The sequence below is a fragment of the Microplitis demolitor genome, chromosome 3, assembly GCF_026212275.2.
Source record: "Microplitis demolitor isolate Queensland-Clemson2020A chromosome 3, iyMicDemo2.1a, whole genome shotgun sequence".
NCBI lineage: Eukaryota > Metazoa > Arthropoda > Insecta > Hymenoptera > Braconidae > Microplitis > Microplitis demolitor.
The window spans coordinates 4,119,582-4,147,025 of NC_068547.1; the positions used below are offsets into that span (position 1 = coordinate 4,119,582).

Below are 27,444 nucleotides of genomic sequence, written 5' to 3' on the forward strand. Positions count from 1 at the left end.
TTTTCATTAAAACGGGAATAAAGTATCGATTAAAGTGTTAATAATCAAATTAAAACTGTGACCCTTTAAAAGTTTATCTTAATTTTATCAATCTCAGCTGTTCAATACCAATTAATTACTTACATTATCGTTGAAAAAATAACTGCAGGTCAAAGTAACCTCGTTCTACAAATAGATGTCTTGGCTAGACAATTTATATTTTTTCCCACCGCAACTGTGATAAATATAAATCTAAAACCTAAGGTCAAGTTTTAATTAACACTCATGAAACTTTAAAAAAAAACAATTTTATTTTAGGTCTGCTCGATGCTCATCGCGAAGGAAAAATCGCAAGCCTGATCGGCGTCGAAGGTGGTCACTCCCTCGGAAATTCTTTGGGCGTTCTCAGGACATTTTACGGTCTCGGAGCACGCTATCTAACATTGACACATGCGTGTGACACATCGTGGTAAGTATTAGAAATCCCCTAGGTGATATCATTCTCTCGCCGAAAATCTTTTCATTCCCCATAAAAAAAAATATAAATCACTTCGAACTCCGTACATTATTTATCCCCTAATCTATACTCAATTCATCTTAATCCTTCCATTAACACCATACACAAAAAGTCCATATACTCATCTCAACTCTGGATCCTTGATCCAAATATAAATAAATACACAATGTTAACAATGAAATCAATTTTTAACGTAAAAACATTAGATAGAAAAAAATAAAAAAAGTTTGAGAAGTCGAGTGATTACATATCCCCGAGTCCCATGAGCATTTTCTCACTACTACACTCAGGATTGTACTACATCTATAAATATATATATATATATATAGTCGTACTACTAGTGGGCAAGTGAAAAGTTGGCTGGGATTCGTGCGTTAGAAAAATGACTTTCTGGAGAATGTAGAGCCGACGCCTGAGTAAACTCTTGCTCCTATTTCTTTTGTCTCTCATACAAACTTGTATCTTTTTCCAATGTCCTCTTATTCTTTATCTTTATCTTCATCTTGTTTTTATTTTTATTTTTACCCTCTTACTCTTTAGTTTTTTATTCTTCGTATTCTTTTACCGCTGCTTCTTCATTTTCCTTAAACAGGAAAAAGTATTGGCCTTAACTTGTGACGCAGTAGCTTTACACTTTCTATGGTAACTTGTTCAACTATTCTACTTGTATCCTTCCACTTGCACTTGCTCTTGCTTTTTTTCTCTTGCTCTTGCTGTTTATATACATATATATATAAAGTTAGTTGGAAAAAGGGTCGAGTTTTCAATCCTTGCAACGGCCTCGCTTTTACGCCTCCCCTGACACCTCAGTCGACGTTGCACAGGAGCCATAAATAAACAGCTGGAGCACTGTTGGTGCAGATGTCTGACATAAAATCACCTAGCCACTCTAGGTAAATCGTAAATTCCCATTTCACGAGCTTCAGGATCGTTCAGTACGTAGCACACACGCCTTAGATCATTTAACCTGTTTGTTACCGTTTCTAGTACCACTTTTCACAGCTTATACCTTGTGAATACTCATAATACTCAAATCGTTATATATATATATATATATATATATATATATATATATTTTTAACTAATATTATTATCATTATTATTGATGTTGTTGTTATTGTTTTTGTAAATATTAACTTCTCAATAAGAAATTTATGATCACTTTTTTATGGACAATTAAATGAACGTACAGTAAAACTTTTGATATTTTATTATATTAGTTAAGACATTAATGTACAGATACGGACAGGAAGGACCACCTGAAGATATCATTAGTTTATAAAGAAACTAATCATATTTTATTTGATACCATCAGAAGTACGTTTTTTGTCATTCATATGGTGGACTGAAAAAAATTAAAAAATGTTTTGGGTAAAATGGACGGCATTTGGCCCAAAATTAATTAAAATTTTTTAATGATGAAACAATCTTATTTTTTTCAAATATAAGTAAATGATTTGATCTGCTTAAGTTTGAAAAAGTACATAATTTTCTTATGTTAGTTTAGCTGAGCCTTCCCTTAAGGGGGACCATTAGTGTGACCGCTTGAAAAAAAGATGATTTTGGAAATTTTTTTTGAAGAAAACTACTGCATGAAATGTTTTAATATTCTAAGGATATTTTTTTGAAAATATAATGAATATAAGATAAAATTTTTGGAGCAAAAATTTAAAAATTCAGCGAGTTATTGGCAATCTCCCAAAGCTCCAAAAAAATCCCACCACTACTGCAGTGATAGCGACTTCACAGTGCCGGAAATCAAAAAAACCGAAAAGTTGATTAAACTAGAAGTTATTTTTCGTACCTTGACCCTCGGGCTAAGAAACAAATTGAAACTTAACAAAATGGCGGTTTTTAAAAAAAGCTTCAAATTTCCCGCGAAAATTTGATGATTTTAGGCCTGCCAAAATTACATTTTTGATTCGATCGGAAAACTGGTGGTCTATGGTACAAACATGTATAAAAAAAGCTGCAATTCGAATCAAATCGACCGGATGATTTTTCTTCGAGTCATAACTGCAGCGATTTTGAAAAATGCATTTTCGAGAACCGATAAGCAGCTACTCTTCAATTAGCTGTAATTCACAAAAACTATTCGAGATATGCAGTTGAAATTGTAGTGTAATTTTTGAAGATATAGACTATCGAAGTATGGAAAAAAAATTTAGTTTTCCAAAATTTCACACCAGTGGTCCTCCTTAAAAATGAAAGTTAAAAAATTTTCAAAATAATCTTTCTTATTTTAAATTGACATAAAATTCGAAAAACGTTAATTTCAAAATTTAATTTTTTATAAATTTTTAGAGGTCTGTATCATCTCGAAACCTTTCTCTGCTAGTAAATTTTACATTTCATGAATAAAAAAGTATAATAAAATTTGAAATTATTTCCAACTTGAAAATTTTTTTGACATCCATCTTGTCTCTACATTTATTCTCATGTTTCCTTTTACTGCAATAATATTATTTGTGCTGTCACTAGCTCTGTAATCTATATAAGTCGAACAAAAAATAACAATAACAGAACAACATGTAATTTTCGAGATAATCTTATAAAAAAAGTAATGCAATATCATGAAAAAAATAAATAAATAACGAAAACGTTTCATTGGACAATTTTTTTAACCTTAGGCTCTTTTTCCCCAGCACGTGTGATACATACACTTGTTATTTTATTTATATATTTTTTTTATTTAATTTTATTTTTCAACTCAAACGTATGAGCTTTTTGCGCGGCTTACGTGTTGCTCAGCTTGTTCTAAGGCAATTACTTGTCCAGCAGAAAGTCCAAGCAAGCTTTACAACCCCCTTTGAACTTTACACGTCTTTCTAGACGATCGTGGCGGGCCGTGCAGCTGCGTAAATAAAGTGTCAAGACTATTTTAACTTCTCTCTCTTTCTCTATTATATATATATAACTTTACTAACTCTTTTGTAACCTCGTGTTTCATTTTTTTCTTTTATTAACTTTTTTTCTTTCAAATACGTGCACACGTTACAAAGAATATAACTAACTCGTGAATATCGACTCACGTAACACATAAATTTTTTCTGAATCAAGTCGCAAATTATTGCAGCCCTAGTCTTTTATTTCTTCGTATTAAATAAATTTTTTAAAGAAAGGTGAGCAAATTTTTTTTTTTATTCATTTTCCATTACATTGAAATGACATTTATGAGTTTATAGTGTAATGCAATAAAATAACCCTCATGTTTATTTTATTTCTTTATTTAGATATTTTTTTTTTTTTTATTATTACTCTTGTTCTATAAAATTCTACTTCGCTTGTCTTCTTCTTCTTTTTATCCTGTCCGCTATCTTTCATTATATTAATAGCATTAAAAAGAAAAGAAATAATAAAAGTACAAAGGTCTAAATTGAGATAAAAAATATTAAAATACATATATATATATGTATATGAATAAATGTAAAGAAATATTTCTAATAAAACGGTCTTTTTATTTCTCGGCAGGGCAGTTTGTTCAGTTGGCGAAGCCAATGGTACACAAGACAATGTTCCAGGTCTTAGTGAATTTGGCAAGGTATTTTTATTTATTTAATTCTATTATTTTTATGGATTTTATATTATTAAATATTTTAAATAAGGTTACAGTAAAGTTCAACTGTAGACAATGCAATTACATACAATTATTGTACAATAATTTTACTAAAAGATATGAAATATTTTTTGCATGAGTTGTTAGTAGAATTTAGCTAAAGTGAAAAGTTTCTCATAAAAATGCTTATAAAGAACAAGCTTTAGTTACTTATAAATTATAACTGTCGAGTGAAAAAAGTAATAATTCATGATGAATTCTATGTTTGAAAAAAATAGTTTAGATCTATGGAAATAAAATAGAAATCCTGATGAAATTGATTATTTTTTTCACGAGGCAAATTAATTAAAATAGAAAAAAATCACAATTATTATCTCGAGATACTAGTAATGAGTTAAATTAAAACTTTTAATTGCATCAAGTATACAATTAAATGTAATCAATTGATGGTTTAATGAAATTTTAATGAGAATTAACCCTTCGTCTACAGTTGTACTTTGATGTTACTAAGTGTTAATATTTTAATGCTTGTACAAATAAAAATGTCACTTGAATATTTATTTTAAATTGTTCACTGATTCAAATAATTAACAATTAGTTTATAATTATAATTATCAATAATTGTTACTGCAACTAATATCAGAAATATAGAAAGAAAAATGAATCATCAAAATTATATTTTTAAAAATTAACCCTATTCATTTGAATGTAGAGGAGACTGGGACAAAGAAATAGTAAAATATTTCGCGGGCATTTTTTTATAAAATAATTTTCTGGTCAAAATTAAGTCGGCGCGAAAACCGCTGTTAAATTCAAATAAGATTGAATTGAGGAGAATTTTTTTTCGACATTTCTTATAGATTTTAAAGCCTAAAACATTTCTGAATAATACATGTATAAATTATTAAACCAGTTGTATTTTTGGAATCCACTCGACTAGCTGATACAGAAAATGGTAAAATTTTTGGAGTTGCGTCATAAAGACAAATACAATGGTTTGATTTTTATGAAATCTTCGAAAAAATTACCGTTGGCCAATTTTTTTTTTTTTGAATATAGTGTCTCATTTTGCCCCATTTTCTTTTATATTTAAACCAATTAGTGATGCAGTAGGACCTCGTTATAAGACTAGAAAGAGGCTGTGGGAGAAAAAATTCTTGGAACTGGGGTACACCCACTATTGTGCTTAACAGCTTTTGCGCCTAAACCTCGCTATAAGACTATCGCCGTTTTGCGTTTTATTTATGTATTCGGTTCAACTCTACTTTAATATACAGTGAATCTATTTCATGTATAATTATAAATAAACAGAATTTTGTCGTTCTTTTCTGTTAATTAATTATGTGATACCACGAGATGTTAAGAATTTTTTATGAAAATAAATTATTTAATTTAAAATCTTTATGTATTTACATTTTATCTCGATTTTAGTCGGACTGGTCGTGAGTCTTATAGCGAGGTTTCGGCGCAAAACTTTTATTGAGTTATTGGTAGGGGAAGCGTTCCGAGCGAGTTTTAACAAATTGAGGGGAAGAGTCTTATAACGCGTAGTCTTATAACGAGGTCCTACTGTACTTGAAAACAATATTGATAGTAAAAATTAACTGTAATTTAACAATTTAATCCTTTTTGAATGAGTTCATAAAAGCTAAAACATGAATATAGCTCTAAAAAGATAAAAAGATTGTACAATGTAGATATTTTATTATGATGGATTTTTTATGTGAAAATGTTTCACTGTACAGAAATTATTTTTCCAATAATTTACACAAGGGACACAATTTTATAGACATTTTTTATACAGAAATTATTATGCAAGTTTTTATAGATCAGAATTTTCTGTTAGAATTATTACGATGTAAAAAACGAATCTTACAAAAACGCCTACACATTTGATTTATTTAAATTTCAATATAAATATGTTAATAAATGACTTAATTTACAGAAACATAATTTAATTCTTAAAAAGTATACTATTGTAATTATATTCTTTCATGTAAAAGTGCAGAATAAATTTAAATTTTTATTTTATCTGTATCCGGTTCATTTTAAATTGAATTTTTATTTTTTATTATACTAGATCAACTGTAATATTGAATTTAATGGTTAAGTTGTATCGAGAAATGTGCGATGAATAATAATTGATTTAAATAAAATATAAATTGTAAAAAGAAAATAAAAAAAAACGTGTTTCACAAAAATGCAGATGGTTTACCATGAGACTTTAATGGTGCGTGGTAAGAATTTAAATCTTGAGTGTCTTTGTTTAAATTAACATCAGTAAAAATCATTTCCAGGTGAAAAAAATTACATTGAAAAATTACATTGAAAAATCATTAAAACAGTGCACTGTAAAAAATTTTGGTGTAAAAATGGTTCCCGAGAACTTTATACGGCCGTAGCGTGAAATGAGCGTAAAAAATCCTAGATAAATTATCCATGTAATTTAAAAATGGTGTAACCTACTTTTTTACACCATTCCATGTTACTCGTTATACTATAAAAAATTTTGAGTCTGTGGTGTGGTGTAAATGATTTAGTGTTTAAATTTTCAACACTGCTGGTGTAAAAGTTACACGACACATGGTGTTAAATTATGAACCGTTTGAATTAGAACGTTCACACCACCAACGGTGTAAATGTATGAGTTATTTATTTAAAACTCTCGATTACTTCGACACGGTATTTAATTTTTATTTTATAATAATCTACATGATTAGTAATAATGATATACTAGTGCTGTAACCTATAGGGAAAGGAGATAGTGGGAAAATGGGCCCCTTAAGAAATGTAGGCTTATATGTAATATAAATGTCAGCCCATTTTGCCCCACTCTCCCCTAATAGGGGGGCTTAAAATTTGAAGTGACTCGAATGACTGAGGCGAAATGGGCCCCCAAAATTTAAGGGGCCCATTTTGTCCCTCCCCCTCCCCTTCTGCTATATTATTTGAAAATAATATTATCGGACAATATTTGAACTAATAACACCGAATGGTGTAAAAAAAAACTCATACCGTGTTAAAAGTACACGGCTTAATATTTCACACTAAGAAAACTTCACACCGAGCAGACAAAGTCTTCGGGAACCATTTTCACAGCAAAATTTTTTACCCTGTATAATTTTGATCAATGATCAACAAATGAGCATTGAACATTTTTATCTACTTAGTCAATAACAAAATTGATTTTATTTAGATATTAAATAGTATTTTGAATATTTTAACATTTTTTATTATTTTTCTTAATTACCATAAGTTAGACATTTACACGATTGACAGTGAAAAAATTTTTAATTCACACCGCCTAAATTTAACACTATATTTGCTGAAATTGTTACACCGAATCCAAAAATTTTTTACAGTGTAGTAGTTAATATACCGGTTGTATGATTACATAAAAAAAAGAAAAGTGTTTTTTTAAAGGTTCAACGTAACGTATTAAAATATTGACATTTATTGATAGTTATAAATATCGAGGAGTTTATTATTTATATATATATATAATATATATATATCTATCTATATATATATATATATATATATATATATATATATATATATATATATATATATATATATATAGATAGATAGAAAATCGAAAACGAGACAGTTAAATTTTTTTTTGATATGGATTTTATTTTTACGATTATATAGACGTATATATAGTCGATATGCTCTATAAATATATATATATACATTTAATGTATTTTTCTATCAACAACCCAGGCAGTCGTGAGAGAACTGAACAGACTTGGTATGCTGGTGGATCTCTCTCACGTATCAACGAGAACGATGAGAGCTGCGCTTCAAACCACGAGGGCGCCGGTCATTTTCTCTCACAGTGCTGCACGAGCTCTCTGCAATTCTAGCAGAAACGTGCCTGACGACGTCCTCAAAAATCTGGTAAGTTAAATTCTTCAATGTCGAGTGTTTTTATGTTAACAATAAATGTTACTTTTATTGTTATTTCCTTACTTAGATTTTATTATTATTATTATCATTTATTTGGCTTTTTTAAATTTAACAATTTTAACTTAATTGAAAATTTTTATCACAAGAAGAATTTTCTTTTTTTTTTTTTATTTTCAACTTGCAACGATAAATATAGTTCAAAATTTCCGTCCATCAGGGATAAACTTAAATTACAAATTTTACTAATTGTTTTTCAAATCTGAGAGCTCGAAAACATGTATGTTTATTTATAACTTTATCTCTCTCTGAGACCACAGACAACGAGAACTCTACTGATCCTGACCCGCAGGATCAACCAGTTTTTGAATATTTTACGATAAAGTTATACTGATTTAATTGCTTGCAAGCTCCACCCGCATGAAAATATATTTGTGGTAATGAAATGTAACATCCATGTGCATATACTTCTTTAAATATAAAATATATCATAAATTATGCATATATGCTTAGCATATTAAATCAGATAAACCTAGAAAAATTTATGCAGACATTCATGTCGACATTTATGTGCGATTTATAAATATATAAAAATATGTATTTATATGCAAACAAACAATAAATGTCACTAATATTTTACATATATTTTTCCTCTTACTTACACTGCTAAAAATTCGCGCTGTAAACACGGATTACATCCGGAGTGAATTTGAATTGAAATAAAATTTGTATTCATTCCGAATGTATGCTCGATTTTTTACGGTGTTCACTATCAAAAAAATGGGTATCAGTCTTCGCTGTCCGGATGTTAAGGTAATCGGTGTCAAATTCAACCCCAAAACGGTGTTAAAATAGCATCGGTAGCGATGTTAATTGATGGAATTTTAAAAAAAATTAATAATATCCCTATATTTCGTGAACGAAAAAGTTAAGCTACTTAAAAAACAGGACCTTTTTTGTAGAGAATCCAATTTTCCAAAAACACAATTTTCCTAAAAATATACCGCCTGAACTTACCCCAGTTACACGAAAAAAAATGAACTACATAAATTGAGTACGACAAGTAATGTATTAATAAAGTGATTAGTAAATACTATCATTCTAAATGGTAATTTTTTCATTTATGATTAAAACGTTAATAATTACAGGATAAGAATGAAAATTTATTGTCTACACAAGAAAAATTACTATTTGAACTTTAAAAATCGTAATGGATACTTAGAAATTTGACAACATGTATTATAAAATTTATTATACGGGATGTCAAAATTCCCCATATTGACATCCGGGTTCCGGGTAATAATTTCAAACACTAATTTATAACATTTATATTTTTCCGTATATTTTTTACAGTGTATGTAATTTGGTTTTTATATTAATATTTATATTAATTACATTCAATATCATACACGCTGAAAAAAAATGCTAACTATCACCATCTTGTAATAGGGGATGATTACTATCTGTATGTGATAATCATTGTCATGCTTTTATGTTAACTATTTGTTTCTCATACAGTAATAATTACACGGAAAAAAGTAATCGGTAGCAGCTACCGATTATTTTTTTCCGTGTACTATTGCCGATAGTAATAGTTACCATCTTGATAGTGATATTTCTTTTGTCTGAAAAATTTTTTTATTTTGCCTTCTTAGATAGAATCTACTAAGATAGATTATTATCTAGATAATAATGCTTACCATCTCCGATAGTAATAGTTAACATAAAAGCATGATAATGATTATCACATACAGATGGTCATCATTCCCTATTACGAGATGGTGATAATAAAAAACGATTTTTATTCATTTATTCAAGTAGAAAACTGCTGGATTATAATACAAAAGCTGCTTCACTTATTTCAGTCCATTAATATACCTCCTGGCGTTTCTTTCTCCTTTCATTCAATAGTTTGATTGACTCAGCCGATTGAGCAGTCAGAATAATTAAATATTAAGAAGGTTAAAAAATTATCGTAGGCTGCTGTGTGCAAAGACTCTGGAGTCTTGTAGCCTTCTTATGACGCTTGTAATTAATACCGGAAATGAGATCTTCGGTTAACCGTAAAATAAAATTTGACATTAAAACTAAGAGTATTACCACCCTCTTAACGACTTTTATTTTTATATAATTTCTTCCAGTCAAATTTCTCCACAAGAAATTGAACTACTGATTTCAACAATTTTAGTTTTTTGTTAAAGCGAAAAATTTTCACTTTAAATAGAAAGTAAAACTTGAAAAAAAAAAAAAAAAAAAAAATATTGATGATAAGCAAGTAAGCGAAAATTAAAGCAGTCTTGATGCAAAATTATCTCACTAATGAATGTTGGAATAATTTAAAATCACATTTAACTATAATTTGACATCATTAGCTAGCACTCGAGCGCTATTGAAAATGTTTCAATTGTTTGTTCAAGAGCAACTTAGGCAACTTTTTAGGAAAATTTACATTACGTATATAAGCTTCATTTTTTTTCTTCTTTTACACGAGTAGTTAGTCAATTGAGAGCATAACAAACTTTGAAATTAATCTTCAACCATATTTTTTCGATATAAATATACAATAAAAATATAAATATGAGCATTAACTTTTGGTAAAAAAATTAAATTATCCATTTAACAAAAAAATAAAATAAACTTTAGTTATGAGTAAAATAAGGTAAATATTAAAGTCACTAAATTTATATATTTTTTTCATTCTACCCTTTATTCTTTCGTTCGTTCTTTCCCTCTGTTCATTTTAACTTTTTCGAAGACTTTTAGCTGAAGTGGTTTTTAAAAGTTTCAAACAGTGACGAACTTTCAGTTAAACTTTAATGTCAATAAAGCAATAGTATATATATATATATATATATATATATATATATATATATATATATATATATATATACTTGCAATTATTTAACAAAAATTACTTTTATTTAAGTCATTAATTATAAACTTAAATTGACAATGAAAAATAAATAATAAACTTTTATTAGTAAACTTATTTATCATCTAATAAAAAAAAAATTATTTTGATGTTAATTATTGATAAATCTGAAATTAAAACTTGGTGTAAATACTAATTGTAATAGTATAGCTGAAAAAAATAAAAAAAAAAAAAACCATGAAGAGATAGAGGTAGAAACAGAAATAGAATAAAATAAAGAAAATAAAAAATAATAGAATGAAAAAAAAAAAGATGAAATTGGATTGGTGCCCAGTAATTATCGGACATCAGCCAACAAACCGAACCAATTAGCCGAGCTATGCACCGAAATAGTCGAGCGTGGTTAAATCGTCAATACGATCATCCACCGCTAGTTGCTAGACACCCTCGAGCTTTATGAAAGGTCGAGTAGGTGCCATTGATAGACGATTGATATAAAAGTACTCAAAGTCACTCATTAACACATTTACAATGGCATCAAGTATTTCATTATTATTATTATTGTCGTTATTATCCATCAAAATCACATTATTCTATTTACTTGATGAGTAAATTTATTTATCAGGTGAAGATTAAATCATTATTTTAAGGATTACATTTAATTTACATTTAAATATTTAATTAATTTTTGTTTTTGTTGACAAATTTATTGATTTGTTTCCATTCTAGGACTGTCGGGAAATTAATTAATGTCCTCAGCTAGAAAACAGTTTTTGTTAATTAGTTTATAAATGTTTGGATTGGAAAATAATATTCTATTCGAACACTTTTCTCACATCTCTAGTATTTATATTGATGATATGAGGCAGAAGAATTGTTTTGTTAACTGTCATATAATTGATGTCAATTGTCATTTATTTGATGTCAATTGTCATACAATTGATGTCAATTTACCATCAAAAAATTGACAATGATTATTCTTAATTTAAATGACAATTTTCGCGATGACAACCCTGCCAAAGAAAGTATTTTATCCAAAACTGACAGAAAAATTTCTTACACATTTTTTTTTTTAAATTATAAATACTTTTATATTGAATGGTGTTCAGACAATTATTTTTATAAAAACTGACTGAAAATTTGACCAAAAAATTTTTGACATCAATTGACGTACAATTGTTAGTATGTCACCTGGTTGTCCAGTTTTTTCAAAAAATTCATTTCATAAATATACCAGACTCTGCTTAAAATTTTATTTAAATCTTAAGAAAAAAACCCAAAGTATACAAATTAATGAAACATAATTACTCATAAGCAAAATGAAACTATCCCTGAAGCAATTATCTAAAACCATATAATAATTGTAATATAATAGAGTCTGCATATAAAGCGTTATTGATAAATCTATAATCAAATTTATAGCATCAAATTGGTATGAAAACCTCCAGTGTCATCATCATCATCATGACCGTGGGTGATTAGTAAATTGCGGTTGTGGTCACTGTGGCACGTTCCTATGAGCTATTATGAAACTTTGAAAATTTTCACCCAACACAGATGACGTTTAAACTTGTCAACAACTCACACTCTCTAACTATCTATTTGCATATATATTTAAATTGTTATAATACTGTGATAAATTCGATAATAACAATATCCTTTAGGGATCAATGATCTATGCTGTCGGAAATTTAGATTTGTAACGTGTTTAGTAGAATTTAGACTTACTATCTATACTATTCAATTGTTGACATATATATTTATATTATATACACACTATATATATTTGTCTGTGAACTAATACCATAGAATAGAATTCTCAGTGGCACTTCCCGTGCCGATTTACTTTAGGTATTTTACTCAAACTCATATATACTATATATACATATATATATAGATATGTGTGTGAATGTATATATAGTGGTGTAGTTATAGGACTTTGGTACAAACGCGGTATAGTAGTTTGACTAGTTTCAAACCCGTACTATCCCCAAACGAATCGACGGATGCAAATACGGAAAGCCTCCGGAGGAAGGTTAGTCGAAAGTTTTCGTCGGACATCCGGCTGGCATGAGAATTATTCGATTCCGGTGCACAAGCTTTCAAAGAAGACAACAAACTCTTGTACATCAAATATGCGCATTGCCAAATAATTTTTTTTTTATTTATTTATTTATTTATTTTAACATATCGTGGATTTTTACTTTTATTTACCTTTTTTATTTTTTTTTATTTGTTTATTATTATTTGTACGAGCGCGGTGAAAAAGTTTTCAATACTTTGGAAACCGACGTAAATATATTGAAAAAGTACTGGTGGAAAAAAAAAATATATATAAGTTAGGAGGAAATATTTTTTAAATTTGTAAGTGAGTAGACAGACGAGGAATAGTAAGTAGATAAATCGATTGTTAGTCAGACGTAAAAAGGATTTGCTGTATAAAGAACTTTTTTTTTACGTAAATTTATTCTGTTTTAAAAATTTTTTAAGATGCTTTTTTGTCAACATGGTGTGAAAACTTTCTTGAGGAAGAGAGGGGGAAGGGTAAATGGGTCTCTTAAGAAAAAATTCAAATCATGAGTTTATTTTCACTGTTTATACTTTTTTTTAGTTCCTGAATATGTAATTATCGGTATGACCCAGTCATAGGAATTAAAAGCTCAAAATGTGGGGGAAAGTGGGCTCTCTTAGAAATCGGACTTAAGAAAGTTTATGTTTTTTATACACGAAGAAATTATTTTTGTTTGAAATGCTATGGTATCACAGTAGAGCCGGACCGTAGTGGCCATCTGACGGACATTTAAATAAACGCGTGAAGAAATTACTGTGACCATAGTAAAATTAGTATTTGTTTAATTTTTGCAGATAGACATGGTCCAGTTTTATTAAGACATCCTAGCATTTCAAACGAGAATAATTTTTTCGTCCACAGAAAAAAAACTAGGTGGTGCAACATGAATAAGTCTAGGTGGGTCACCATAAAAAAATCATGTTACGCGAACATGAAAAAATCATGTTGTCCGAACATGACGCTTATGCTGTAGCAACATGAAAAAATCATGTTAAGACAACATGAATTTTTATGTTGCAGTAATATTACATCCATGTTATAGTAACATGAAAAAATCATGTAATATTACTACAACATGAAAAATCATGTTGATCTGACATGATTTTTTCATGTTGGCGTAACATGAAAAAATCATGTTCCATCACTTAGTTATTTTTTTTCATGTAATTTCATTTAATTTTTACATAAAAAAATTTTAAATCTAAATTATTTACACGGGCGTCATGGAAATGCTCGAAAGTAAAATAAAACTTAATTATTCTTTTTGAATAACACTAAATTATTAAAAAATTTTTTTTTTTATTTGTGAATATGTAAGTCTTCAAAGTTCATTTCATAGATCACATTTTATGAATATTTGAATTATATATTTTGCCGCCTTTATAATATTGAAAAAGTTAGAGTGCTAGTGAAGCCTTTTGACTGTCTGAAATGGAAAAAATAAATAAATGAATAAAATATACGTGTACAGTATCGTGATTTAAAGTAAAAAATATATGAAAAAAATTTTAAAACACATTTGAAAAAAAAATCAAAAACAGAATTTTATTTCTCAAAATTTTTCGATTGAAAATTTCAGGTCGTGTCCATCAAATCGAATCGTTTGAAAATTCAAAACAAAAATTCAATATTCTTCAACTAAAGTCCAATAAAAATAAAACTAAAAATTAATATAATAAAATTTTTTTAATCCCATTTATTTTAATATTTTCCAGGCTAAAAACGGTGGAATCGCTATGGTACCTTTTTACACATACTTCATAACATGCAACAGTACTGCAACAATAAAAGACGTGATTGGTAAGAAAATTTTTCCATATACTATAAACCAACGCCATTATCATAATTTTTTTCTACTCTAACAATAACAACAACAATAAACGTATTTTATATAAAAAAATATAAAATCAATCATTGTAATATTTCAGCACACATCAATCATATAAGAAAAGTAGCAGGTATCGATCATGTGGGTATTGGAGCAGGATTTGATGGAATAAATTTGTAAGTTGATTTATTATTACTTCCATTATAAAAAAAACCCAATAATCATAATCATAACTTTAATTCGAATACTTTTTGTTATTTAAAATATAAAATAAAATTTACATTAAAATCTAAATATTAAAATCCAATCGCACTCGATTGAAAAATTTTTTTCAACGTTTCTTTTATTGAGATCAATTTGAAAACTCAAATACTTAGCAAAGTAAATCTTAAAACCTTTAAATTATTCTTATGTTACCATTGGGAAAATGAAAAACCATTAATAGATATATTGATAAAGACCGAGACCTTATTTCTTTTATATAAAACTACTCACTTTGATTCAACAAACTTTATCAATAGTTAACAATAGCAATTGATTTTTCAAACTATCTCTCATTGGATATCTTTTATATTATGCGACTATTGGCATTGCAGTACACCAACTGGACTGGAAGATGTTTCAAGATATCCTCAACTGTTGGCAACCTTACTCGAGGATCCAACGTGGACTGAAGAGGACATAAAGAAACTCGCTGGCCTCAATCTATTGAGAGTTTTCTCAAGAGTCGAAGAGGTTAAACTAATCTATTTAATTGTTAACTAACTTTATATAAAGCCAATATACTTAGTTTTATTTAACTTTTATTTTTAGGTACGTGACGAATGGCATAAAGCAGCAGTGCTGCCTATTGAAAAAATAAGCCCACCAGATAACTCAGCCTGTGCATACGGCGCGTCTTGATCCTCTTTAAGGACACTAGTACCAGGATTCCTTGATCTCGGACATATTCCCAAAATTTATCGCGGTCCGCCAGATCCTAATGCTAAAATTCACGTGGAAAAAGCAACGAGACATTCATAATATTAATAATTAATTATAATTATTATTATTAATTTAAATCTATTAATTATCAATTAAATAAATAAAGGAAAATTTAAAAAAAAATTTTTTTTTTAAAACTTGATAAAAGGTGTTTTCCAAGCTCACTCTTTCTAGACTCTAGTTAAACAAAATGATAGAGGAAAATTTATAATAGAAAAAAATTATAATAATAAAAAAAAAAATTGAAATCACTTTCTGAAATAATATTTGCTTTACATCAATTCCTCAGGTATGCTTAGGACGTTTATGTTAGACATCTGAAGTAATGTATAACTTTACGATCATAGAGGTAGAATTGAAAGTATGTTAAACGGCCGGAGTTCCAATAATAAGAATAAATAAGATATTTATGAGATAACATAAATTACACTGGAAAAAATTAGCGGAGTGAATACAGAGTAGATGACTGTTTATTTAATTAATCCATTTGGAGTATCCTGGTGGATCCTAATTGCTGTAATCTACGATAAAATATAGCATTTTATGGTAAACGGAAGTACGGTATTTTTACCGCAAATTCGCAGTAATTACCGGCAATTTACAGTAAAATCGTAGCAAGCCTACGATATTTTACCGTAAAATGAAGTGTTGTACTGTAAAAATAAAAAAGTATGTGGTATCCACGGTAAATATTTCATAAATTACGGTAAATTGCCGTATACTACTGTAATTCACCGTAAAATACCGTACATTACTGTAAATGGCCGTAAATTGCGGAAAATTTGCCGTAGGAATGCTGTATTTTACGGTAAATCATGCAAGAATGCGGTAAATTAATGTACTTTACGGTAATTCGGATCCATCAGGTAATCCGTCAGGATCCGTTTGTCCAGAAGGGGAGACACTGAATATTAAAACTCGGGTCGGAGTAAATTTAAATTGAATTAAAAGCCATGATCACTCCGAATTCACTCCCAATTTTTTACAGTGTTATAAAACTGGATAAACAAATATTAGAGATTAATAGACTTAAATTATAATTATTATCATTATTATTATAGATTTCATTGTTTATTTACATTGAATATATTGTTGTTTGATGAAATTAACACATAAATTGAGGGACCGCTACTTTTTGAACAGTTTAAATTAAGAAAGCACGTGCATTGTCTTAAGAGTACTTTTTTAATGACCAACGCGTTAATATAATTAATTAACAATATGCATTCTAAGATTATTAATTGCGTACTTTTAACGCCAGCTTATTAATATAAGATAATTAGTTTCGATTAAATGATTGCTTGAGAATTAATATTCAAATTTATGCAATTGATGCTCGCGCTAACTTGGGTTACACTTTTCTGAGAAATTAAAATAGCTCTAGTTTTCTGTTCGGGTTGTAGATTTTTTTTGAAAAATTCCTTGACAACACAAGCTCAATGTAATTTTTATAATTTAATTGTTAATAATTCATACAGGGATCAAAAGATTGTTGTTAAGCAAAATGTTATAAATTTAAATTTTTATTATGATACTGAAGTTAACTGACGTCTATCGACTTTCGAATTTTTTAAAGACAATAAATTATAAAAAAAAAAAATATTAAACAAATTGCACCTGTAGCCTTTTCAATTTTCTCCAAGTGCATAATTTTAGTTTTTTTTTTTTTTTTTCGTAATTGATGTGTTGAAAAAAAAATCCGAAAATAGTTAATTGTTTGCTAACTTCAGGATTATATTTTTATTGGCCATGTTCTTTAAACAAGATTTTTTAAAATTAAATGGCCATTAGATACTTTTCATAATTTTACACTCGATTGATAAATAATGAATATCATTGTCAAAATTAATTTTCGAGGGAAGTGTAACTAAACTTTTAAAAATATTGCTTTCAAAAAATAGGTGGCAAAGTTGAAATTCACAACTCGACATGTACATTTAGGCTGTCATGCACAGTTAAAAATTTTGTGTATTTGTGTTGAAAAAATATTTGGTTAAGTTTTTGTGTTGATTTTCAACACAGAAATCTGTTAATTCAACACAAACCGCTTGTGTTATTTTACTTGAACAGATTTTTTATGTTAAATGATTAGAAAATATGGAATGTAAGACATTTCTTGTGTTATTCGAAAATTAACACAAAATTTGTATTGTTTAGCTAAACATTCCCGCGCGTTTCTTCATTACTATAACCAAGCAAAGCATTGTAGCAGCATTGTTTACAAGAAAACTTGGATTGTAATTGAGTTACAATTAAATATAACCATAGATAACTTGAATATTTTTATGATCAGGTTCAATGATTTTTTTCTTCTCATTTTATGGGAGGATAATTCATAGCTGCATTTTTTAGAAAAATCACTGAAAATCGAACAAATTGTTTGCTAAATCGACATAAGTTGTACTAAGGTTAGATCAGTATACTTGAGTTGGTTAGGTTATGTGCTCATATTCATTAGTTAATTTTAACACGAAGTCTGTTAAATTTACACAAATTTTCTGTCAAAATCACAGATTTTATGTGTTCAATTATTTGACATAAAATTTGTGTGAAAGATCAACACAAACGCAATGTGTTGAATTAACACAAAAATTGTGTAAACCGTTTGCAACGCACGATTCGTGTTGAATTTAACACAAAATTTCTAACTGCGTAAAAAAAAATTTTTTGAGATTAAAAGATATTTAAAGATACGTAATACATTTATATTCTTGTTGCAAATGAAATTTCCTGTGAATGTAAAAAAAAGAATGTATTTTGTTTTTTAAAAAGGTAGCAGTCCACTTGAACCAAAATCAATTAGTTTAAAAAAATACGATTAAACAAAAGCTTTCACACACTTGCCGACACGCAATAAAAACTGCCCAAAATAATTGTTTCGTTCAACACTAGTGCCAATAAAAAACCAAAAAAGAATCATTGATATTAGGATTAAAAAAAAATTTTAAATAAACATTTTAAAAATATTATAATAATTAAGTTTTTTCTTTTAGTGTTAAATTAAATTTTTAATGAAATTTTTATAACAAAACTCTTATTTGTCTGATTAAAAATTAACAAAAAATTATTTAACAGTTAAGTGCAATGATTTAAATACAAATTTATCGTTAATGTTTTTTTTAAAATTAACAAAAAAATAAATAACAACAAACAACTGCCTAGATCTCAGAATAAACATTAAACAAATAATATTAACAAGTCCAAACGCACAAAAGTCAAGTTTGGAGACTTATTACCCCGAATTAATAATGCAAATATGAGTAATAAATAATGAAAATTATATAAATAAAATAAACATAAATTATATATTGAAATAAATGATGTTTTCTAATTGGTGTACGATAATTACCATGCACTCATAATTGCATTTTAATTCCTGTGGTTAAATATATCCACTTATAAATAAATAAAAAATTGATAAATTAATATATACATATATGAATATATAATATACATATGCATACCTTAATGGCTAAGTGTGTACAGAGAGCCATTGAACATAATTAAAATAGAAAAAAAAATAAATTATATGATATAAATAAAATAAATATATATATAATAATAAGACAATTATTAGGACACTTTATATACGTCGCTCTTTGGATTTTCAACCAATAGACGACTCCTCACTAGGAAAAAAAAAAAAAAAATATGAAATAAATAAAACAATTTAACTTAACAAATAAATAAATAAATAAATATGATTATTAAAATAAAATAGAAATTTTTAGGAGTACGAGTGAAAGTAGAATGTTGATAAGTGCGAAGTTTTTGTTGATTCGCAAATTAGTTCTTGTTAATACTTCATTTATATTTATAACTATTTAGAAAATGAAAATATAAATTTACTTTGTTAATAAATATAACTGTTTAAAATGAATAAATCAAACTGATGGCAAAAAAAAATATAAATTATTATTTAAGAAAACAAAAAAAGTTAATAATAAAATAGGTTAATAAATAATTCATTTAGATATTGAAATTGAACTTTAAAAAGTAAGAGCGAAGGAAAAGAAACAATATATACATGTATATATACCCATATAACGATTTTGTTCAAAGCTTGAGCAAGCTTGGTCTCAAGTTCGATAGACGTTAGTGTCTTTTCCTACCTGTGTGTCTTGCTGCAGATACTTGTGGCTAGATTTCAATAGCAAGTCTAGTGCAAGCCTTGCACAAGAAATTTGTGTAAGACTATAACTCAATTCTGAAGGAAGACTATGGTTGGAAATAGTTGCGCATGGCTTGCTCAAGATCTGCGCAAGGCTTAAAATTGATTTGAGCCTTGAGCAGATCTTGTGCAAGCCATGCGTAAGCACCAGTCGTAAGTTACTGGTGCAAGAAATGCGCTAGAAATTTTCAAACTGCACCGTATCTAAGATATCTTCAATATCCATGTGTACAATGTCTTGAACAAGTCATGCACAAGTCTTGATGACGATTTCTTGCTACATGATCTTGCGCAAGACCCATGCGTAGAAAAAGACACTAGTGACTAGAGGTTATGCTCAAGGCACTAGCACCAGAATCTTGCTCAAGCATGGGTTACTGGGATATATATATATATATATATATATATATATATATATGTATGATGAGTAAATAAATAAAACAAAGTTAGCAATGAGTCGTGAAGAGTAAAATTTAACTTAGCAACAGAAATTAAATTCAAAAGTTTAATTAATTCAAATATTCAATGCTGCTGTTTATTAAAATATGTCTGAGACATTTATTATATATATACATATATACATACATATATATATATATATATATATATATATATAAGTAAATAAATAAATATGATGAAGAGTGTGATGAATATTATTTGTCAATTTAAATTTTAAATTTAAATAAAAAATTTAATAAAACTATTAAATTAAATGAATTATTGAATAGGAGAAGAAAAATATAAATTGAATTATATTATGACTTTTCATATTATGAACGTTATTTGGTACGTCGTGAATGTGTATCACGTGAGTGAGTAGAGAGTGAAAGTAACTTTATGATGACGATGAGGAGGTGAGAAAAGGGAGTAGAAGGTGAAGACGAAAAGCATGGAAAGTACGGGTGGAGAGGATGAAGAAGAATATTGTATGGAAAACAAAGATAAAGATACTAGACAAAGTTTTAATTAAGTTATTTAGGCAGTAGAAACGAGAAACTGCATTATCTTAAAATTTTCGACATACTAAATCTCTTATAAAGTAATGCATTATGGATGCTCATTATTAATAAACAAGACAATGTTCTTGGTTTAAGTTTTAACTCAGTTTTTAATTGTTCGTTTTATCTGGGTTTTGATTTTATATTTTGCTTATTAATTATTAATAATTAATGATGTTATTCTACTCTTTTATCGAAAGTTATAAATGTTTAATAATACCGACTTCAAAATGCGAATTTCCACGTCTATTTTGCCGGTCAAAACAAGCAAATTTCAGATCAATGTGATTTAGTGGGTAGACACTGATCAGTTTCTTTCGTAGGGATAAAACTCATTAGTTTTTGCCCGCTAAATTACTTCCGGACTTCATTTCATCTCTGTCATGACATTTGTTTATTTCAAACCTTTAAATATATATGTCATTGTAATTACCAACCAAACTGACAATAATGTGTTGAAAAATTTAAAAACCGATACGAATTCCAAAAAAAATTACTATATTAATAAAATACTATTGTTTCCTTTATTAAATTAATTAAATACGCGTATTTTAAATACAGCATCATTTTTTGCAACTCTATTGGTCAGAAATTAGCTTCTTCCGACCATGACGGTTTCGAATCACGGTAAATTGCAATAATTACAGTAATTTACGGTATTCAGAAGAATTATGGTAAACGAATGGTATTTACGGCAAAAGTACAGTATTTTTACTATAAATGTTCCATAAAACAACGGTAATTTATCTCGAAATTGCGACAACCCTGTGGTATTTTACCGTAAAAAAGTATTACGCTGTAAAACCTGTGAGAATAATAGGCGTAAAACTTTTACGGTAAAATTGCCGTAAATTACTGTAAATTGCCGTAATGTTTGTAATTACCGAAAATTGCGACAAAATTTTCCGTAGAAATATCGTGTTTACGGTGAATTATGGTAAAATGCAGTAATTAACCATAATAAACAGTATTTTACAGTAAATTACAACAAAAAACGCAGCAATTTGTCGTAATTTTCGGCATTTTTACCGTAAGCAAAGTACCCCCGCTCTTACTACAAATTTACGGTAAAACTGCCGTACTTTCACGGTAAAAATGCCGAAGATTTTACATTAGATTACAATATTTTACTGTAATTTACCGTATTTTCCGTAAATTACGGTAAAATACTGTATTGCCGTAATTCAGACCCTCTAGGGTGTTTACGCATTGTTATTAAAAAAGTGATAATTGAGTAGTAATCATGTCGACATTTATTACTATTTTATTTTTATTGCTGTTAATAATAAGTGAAAAATAATGCACATGATATAAACAAAATTAATTATTTTAAGTATTCAATTATTTACAAAAATTAATTATATTACAGTAATTGTTTTTATTTAACAATAAATAAAAAAAATATCATGTGAACGAAATCAATGTGAATTATAATCAATTGAATGTGATTTGTATAAAACAATTGAATGCATAATAAAATGAAAAAAACCAATAATTAAAGTGTTTTTCATAATCACGAATCAGTAACTGGTGTGAAGTAAAAAGAATAAACTAAAAAACATAAAAAAATTTTTATACAATTTTTGTGAATAAATGATACTAAAATACTCTATGAATGAATGGGTAATATGGGTAATACTTGAACACTAATTAATCATTGATTAAATAAATAAATAAAATGTCAATGATCTATGAATCTCATTTATACTCTCATACTGTCGAACTAAAAATGAATTGGAAAATAATTGTTTTCAAAATTATAATTCAAAAGTTATCAGATAAATTTATCTATAACTGCTCCGTATAAATCACTCATAATCACAGATATTTAATGACTAACGACTATCGTTAAATCTGATCTACGATAACGCTGTCAAAAACTTAAATGTATGTCGATAATATTTAAATTTATAAAATCTTAAAGTAATAAATTGTAAAAAAAAAATGTATTAACTGCAAATAAATTGGGAGTGTATGATTACATACTGTAATTAATAATTATGATGATGAAATGATATATTAATGATATAAAAGTAATTAATTCAGCTGAAATTGAAATGTTTAACTCTCAAGCGTTCATGATTTTAAAATATATTTTATTTACAAACAATTATTTAAATTTATTTAAATAATAAAATATTTACAATCATTAAAATAATTTGAATAAAATCACAGCTCTAATATTTAAAGTAATTAATTATAAATCAAAGTAGAAATGAGTACAAAATTACTTGATAAACAATAATTTATAAAATTGTTAGTGTAAAGTCATTAAAGACTGCTAGATAAATAAAAAATATTTTTTTTTTAATTAAATGGAATATATATATTTTTTTTTTATATTTATCAATAAATAATTAGAGTATCATTTTCTATCATGAACGCAGTAGATAATCAATTATCATGATGAGGTAATGCAGTATTTCGACACATCCTTTACATCCCTATAAAAAGAAAAAAAATATATATAAAAATAAAACCATGGGATTTATACGCTTATATTTAGCGCGTATTTTTAAATCACAACAGAATCATAAACAAAAAACATAAATAAATAAAATAAAAATATAAAAATTGCATAAATGGGGATATCTGTGTTACCACGTGGACATTGCTGGAACAATGATTTGTACACCTTCTATGAAGGACCTTAGATTACATTTTATGTTATTTAAATAATACGTAAGCACTTATCTAATAAATATTATTTACAAAAAATAATTATGTCTAATTTTATTACAAGTACTCCGATATATATTTATTTAATCTTATTTATTTTATTAGTTAGTTTACTAAATAGGAGTCGTTCATAAAATACGGCATGCAAAATTTTACCTTTTTAGACCCTCTTCCCCTTCGTCACGCTATGTCACATTTTCTGCGAACTCTCTATCAATATTTTCTCACAAATGATAGATATATTTATAAATATGTAACAAATGACTTCTTATCGTAACAAAAAAGTAAAATTTAAAAAAACCCGGGAGAAAAATTTTTCAAAATTGTTTGATAAGCTGCGAACGCCACATTTCCTCAGACTCCCTACCCCTTGTCACAGTAGGTGACACCCCTTCTCCCCTATAAGTGCGAATGTATTTTATGAAAATTAGCGGAATTAATGCGAAGCGGATGACTGTTTATTTATTTAATCTACTTGGAGTAAAATTAACTCCAAAGGGGAGTTCATTTTAATATTAAAATTCAAAATCGGAGTGAATGCGGATTCAAATGAAATCCAGATCACTCCGAAATTACTCCGCTGCAAAAACAAACCCCTGATTCGGAGTAATTTTTTTTTCTCCGTCATGGAGTGAATTTAGATTTAATTAAAATCCATAATCACTACGAATTCACTCTCAATTTTTTACAATGTATTTATCAAATTTATTTAATGCATCATAAATAAAAAAAGTTTCATTGCTAACAATTAATCAATATTTAATAATTGACCACACGGTCTATTACGCAATTAAATCATACATTAAACTCGACCATTAATTTAGCATCATCTTCATTATAATTAATAACAGTCAGTGATTCATTTGGCTATAACAAAAAAAAAATTATTGTTCTACAATAAAATATATGAAAATAATTTCCACGATAAAAATATATGACAATATTGTTTCCTTTTTCTCATTCTTATTTCATCTTACTACGAACCAATTTTTAACACTCGTACTCACAAAATAACCGAAATAATAATAATACTAATAATAACAATAATAATAATGATAATAATAATAAGAATAAAAATAAATATAAAAGTAAAGCCTTAGCGTAAAATTGTCTTGTAGTATTCCAGATGAAAATAATAACGATATAACATACACATCGATCTGTGAATCGGATTCTGCGCTTTGGTTTAAAATTTTCAGCTTGAACCACCTCCAGATCTCCACCACCCTCATCTCTTTTATACTAACCAGCATCTCTACAACCGTAGCTTTAATATACCTCAACAACGAGATGAGTGGGTGATCGCGTGAGAGAGACAAAAATAACGTGGTGGGTAAGCGTCGTCGCGACCGGGATACGAACCAACAGGTGATGCTAGAGACACTCCCTTGGACTTGTTTCTTTCTTGAACACCAACGTCACGGTTCTTGTCGAAGGTTACCAAAAGTCACGCGTGTTTTCATCCTCAATAAGTGCATCCTTGTTTTATATTTTTTACCTGTTTATCCCACATTTTTATTGCTTTTTTACATCAACTCTATGTCCAACTTTTACTACTTATAATTTATGTGTTAATATATTTAAGTGATCAAGCATTTAGACGTGACGAAATTATTTTATAAAAAATGTGACAAGTGATTTATATATTAGTTTCATTTATTTTAATATATTTATATATTTATACAGAGATGACTGTTAATTTATTAAAGTGGTTGATTGTTAAGTATCATAGATTAAGTCAAAATAATAATATTTTCTGCAGACAGAATCGATCCACGTGGGATTAGATCCTTTTTAATTTTCCCAAGGGTACCGCGCTTTAGCTTGTGCAGGACTTTATGAATAAAAAAAAAAAAATATGAAAAAGTAGTAAAACTGAAGTCAAGTACTGCGAAGTTTTTTATGAGAGGCATTTTTTTTTTTTTATGAAGATATCACGATTGAGCTTCTATATGATGAATATGTGTCTGAAGAGAAAAAAAAATATTTATTTTAAATAACGCTTTTTTATTTATTTTTTTTTTTTTTTTATGATGATAATTATGATTATGATAACGACTTTTATAATTTTATTTTAATTATTATTATGGTGTGCGTAGATGATACTGTAGAGGATGTAATTATGTTAATTAGTGAGCTGTTATTATACATGTATATAGTGAAAAACGAATGCGAGAGATGAAAATTCTACAAAGTTTTTTTTTGGTTTAAGTTGCAAGTTTCGAGAGTAAATTTTTTTTGAAAAAAAAAAAAAAAAAAAAAAGAGCTAAAGTTGGATAGTTTTTTTTATTGACAGAAAAGTTCAAAGGGAATTTATGCTGGTATTGGAACTGATGGAATTTTTTTTAACAGCAAATAGTTTTATGGGTAACATGTTGTGACACGTATTAATTGTGCTTAAAAAGTTTTTTTTTATTATTGAGTTGGTTTTTAAGAGGAAAGGAGAACTGTTAAATAATTGTGAAGGTAAATATTTTATTTCGTTTGTAAATTGATCTTTTAATAATTAACATTTTAAATATAAAAAGTTACGATGAATAAAATTATTTATTAAATAATGAATTTTATTCTTCATTTACTTTTATTTCTTTGTGCTACGGTAAGAGAATTAATTAATTATGAATCTACTGAAATGAAACTGGGAAGAAATAAAAAAAAAGAGTTTAATAATTAAGTAAAAATTCAGTCAAATTTAAAACTACATTGCGCATGGGGTTTTTTAAATTTTAATGATACCCGAAATCAATCGCCGAGTATCATTAAATAACGAAATACTGAAAATCGTTGTTCCAACCTTTCGGGGTTTGATTTCATGAGCTCACTAGAAGGGTCATGGAAAACGCAGATTAAATTAACGACGGGATTAAATTGTTAGAGCAAAGTAAACCAAATTGTTAGGAAAATCTCGTAAAATTTCAAAATCCGTGTGAATAAATTATATCGCTCTCAAATCGATATAGCGAAGGTAACTGTACTACTTTATTCGTCTTCTCTAAAGCAAGTCTAGACAGCTATTGAGTATTTTAAATTAATAATTTTTGTCAATTACACGGAAATATAAATCCACTTTTCTGGTAATGTAATCCAAAAAAAAAATAATAATTTTCATTAACAAATAATAATTTTTTATGCACTGTGGTATTTTACTGTAACAGATTTTTTATGTTAAATTAGAAATTATGGAATGTAAGACATTTCTTGTGTTATTCCAAAATTAATACAAAATTTGTATTGTTTAGCTAAACATTCCCGCGCGTTTCTTCATTACTATAACCAAGCAAAGCATTGTAGCAGCATTGTTTACAAGAAAACTTGGATTGTAATTGAGTTACAATTAAATATAACCATAGATAACTTGAATATTTTTATGATCAGGTTCAATGATTTTTTTCTTCTCATTTTACGGGAGGATAGTTCATAGCTGCGTTTTTTAGAAAAATCAATGAAAATCGAACAAATTGTTTGCTAAATTGATATAAGTTGTACTAAGGTTAGATCAGTATACTTGAGTTGGTTAGGTTATGTGCTTATATTTATTAGTTAATTTTAACACGAAGCCTGTTAAATTTACACAAATTTTCTATTAAAATCACAGATTTTATGTGTTCAATTATTTGACATAAAATTCGTGTGAAAGATCAATACAAAGGCAATGTGTTGAATTAACACAAAAATTGTGTAGACCATTTGCAACACACGATTTGTGTTGAATTTAACACAAAATTTCTAACTGTAATTAATAAAAACACTGTTCAACTGTAGTGATCGAATAAGTAAAAATATTTACAAAGTAAAATATTTTAACACTGTGAAATTTTTTTAACACTGATAATGAATATTTACATCAGCAGCGGTATTATTTTAACACTGCTTTCAGGGT

At 27.6% G+C, this 27,444-nt stretch overlaps 1 protein-coding gene across 1 annotated transcript in view; it reads left to right on the forward strand.

The window, feature by feature from the left end:
- Nucleotides 1-15,813, forward strand: part of LOC103580640 (dipeptidase 1) — a 132,129-nt gene extending 116,316 nt beyond the window's left edge. The window contains exons 7-13 of the mRNA XM_053737246.1: nt 298-448; nt 3,968-4,037; nt 7,779-7,955; nt 14,620-14,704; nt 14,833-14,908; nt 15,329-15,467; nt 15,546-15,813. Of these exons, the coding sequence (XP_053593221.1) occupies nt 298-448; nt 3,968-4,037; nt 7,779-7,955; nt 14,620-14,704; nt 14,833-14,908; nt 15,329-15,467; nt 15,546-15,635 (788 nt within the window). The 3' untranslated portion in view covers nt 15,636-15,813. The remainder of the gene's footprint in view (nt 1-297; nt 449-3,967; nt 4,038-7,778; nt 7,956-14,619; nt 14,705-14,832; nt 14,909-15,328; nt 15,468-15,545) is intronic.
- Nucleotides 15,814-27,444: the final 11,631 nt, after the last annotated feature.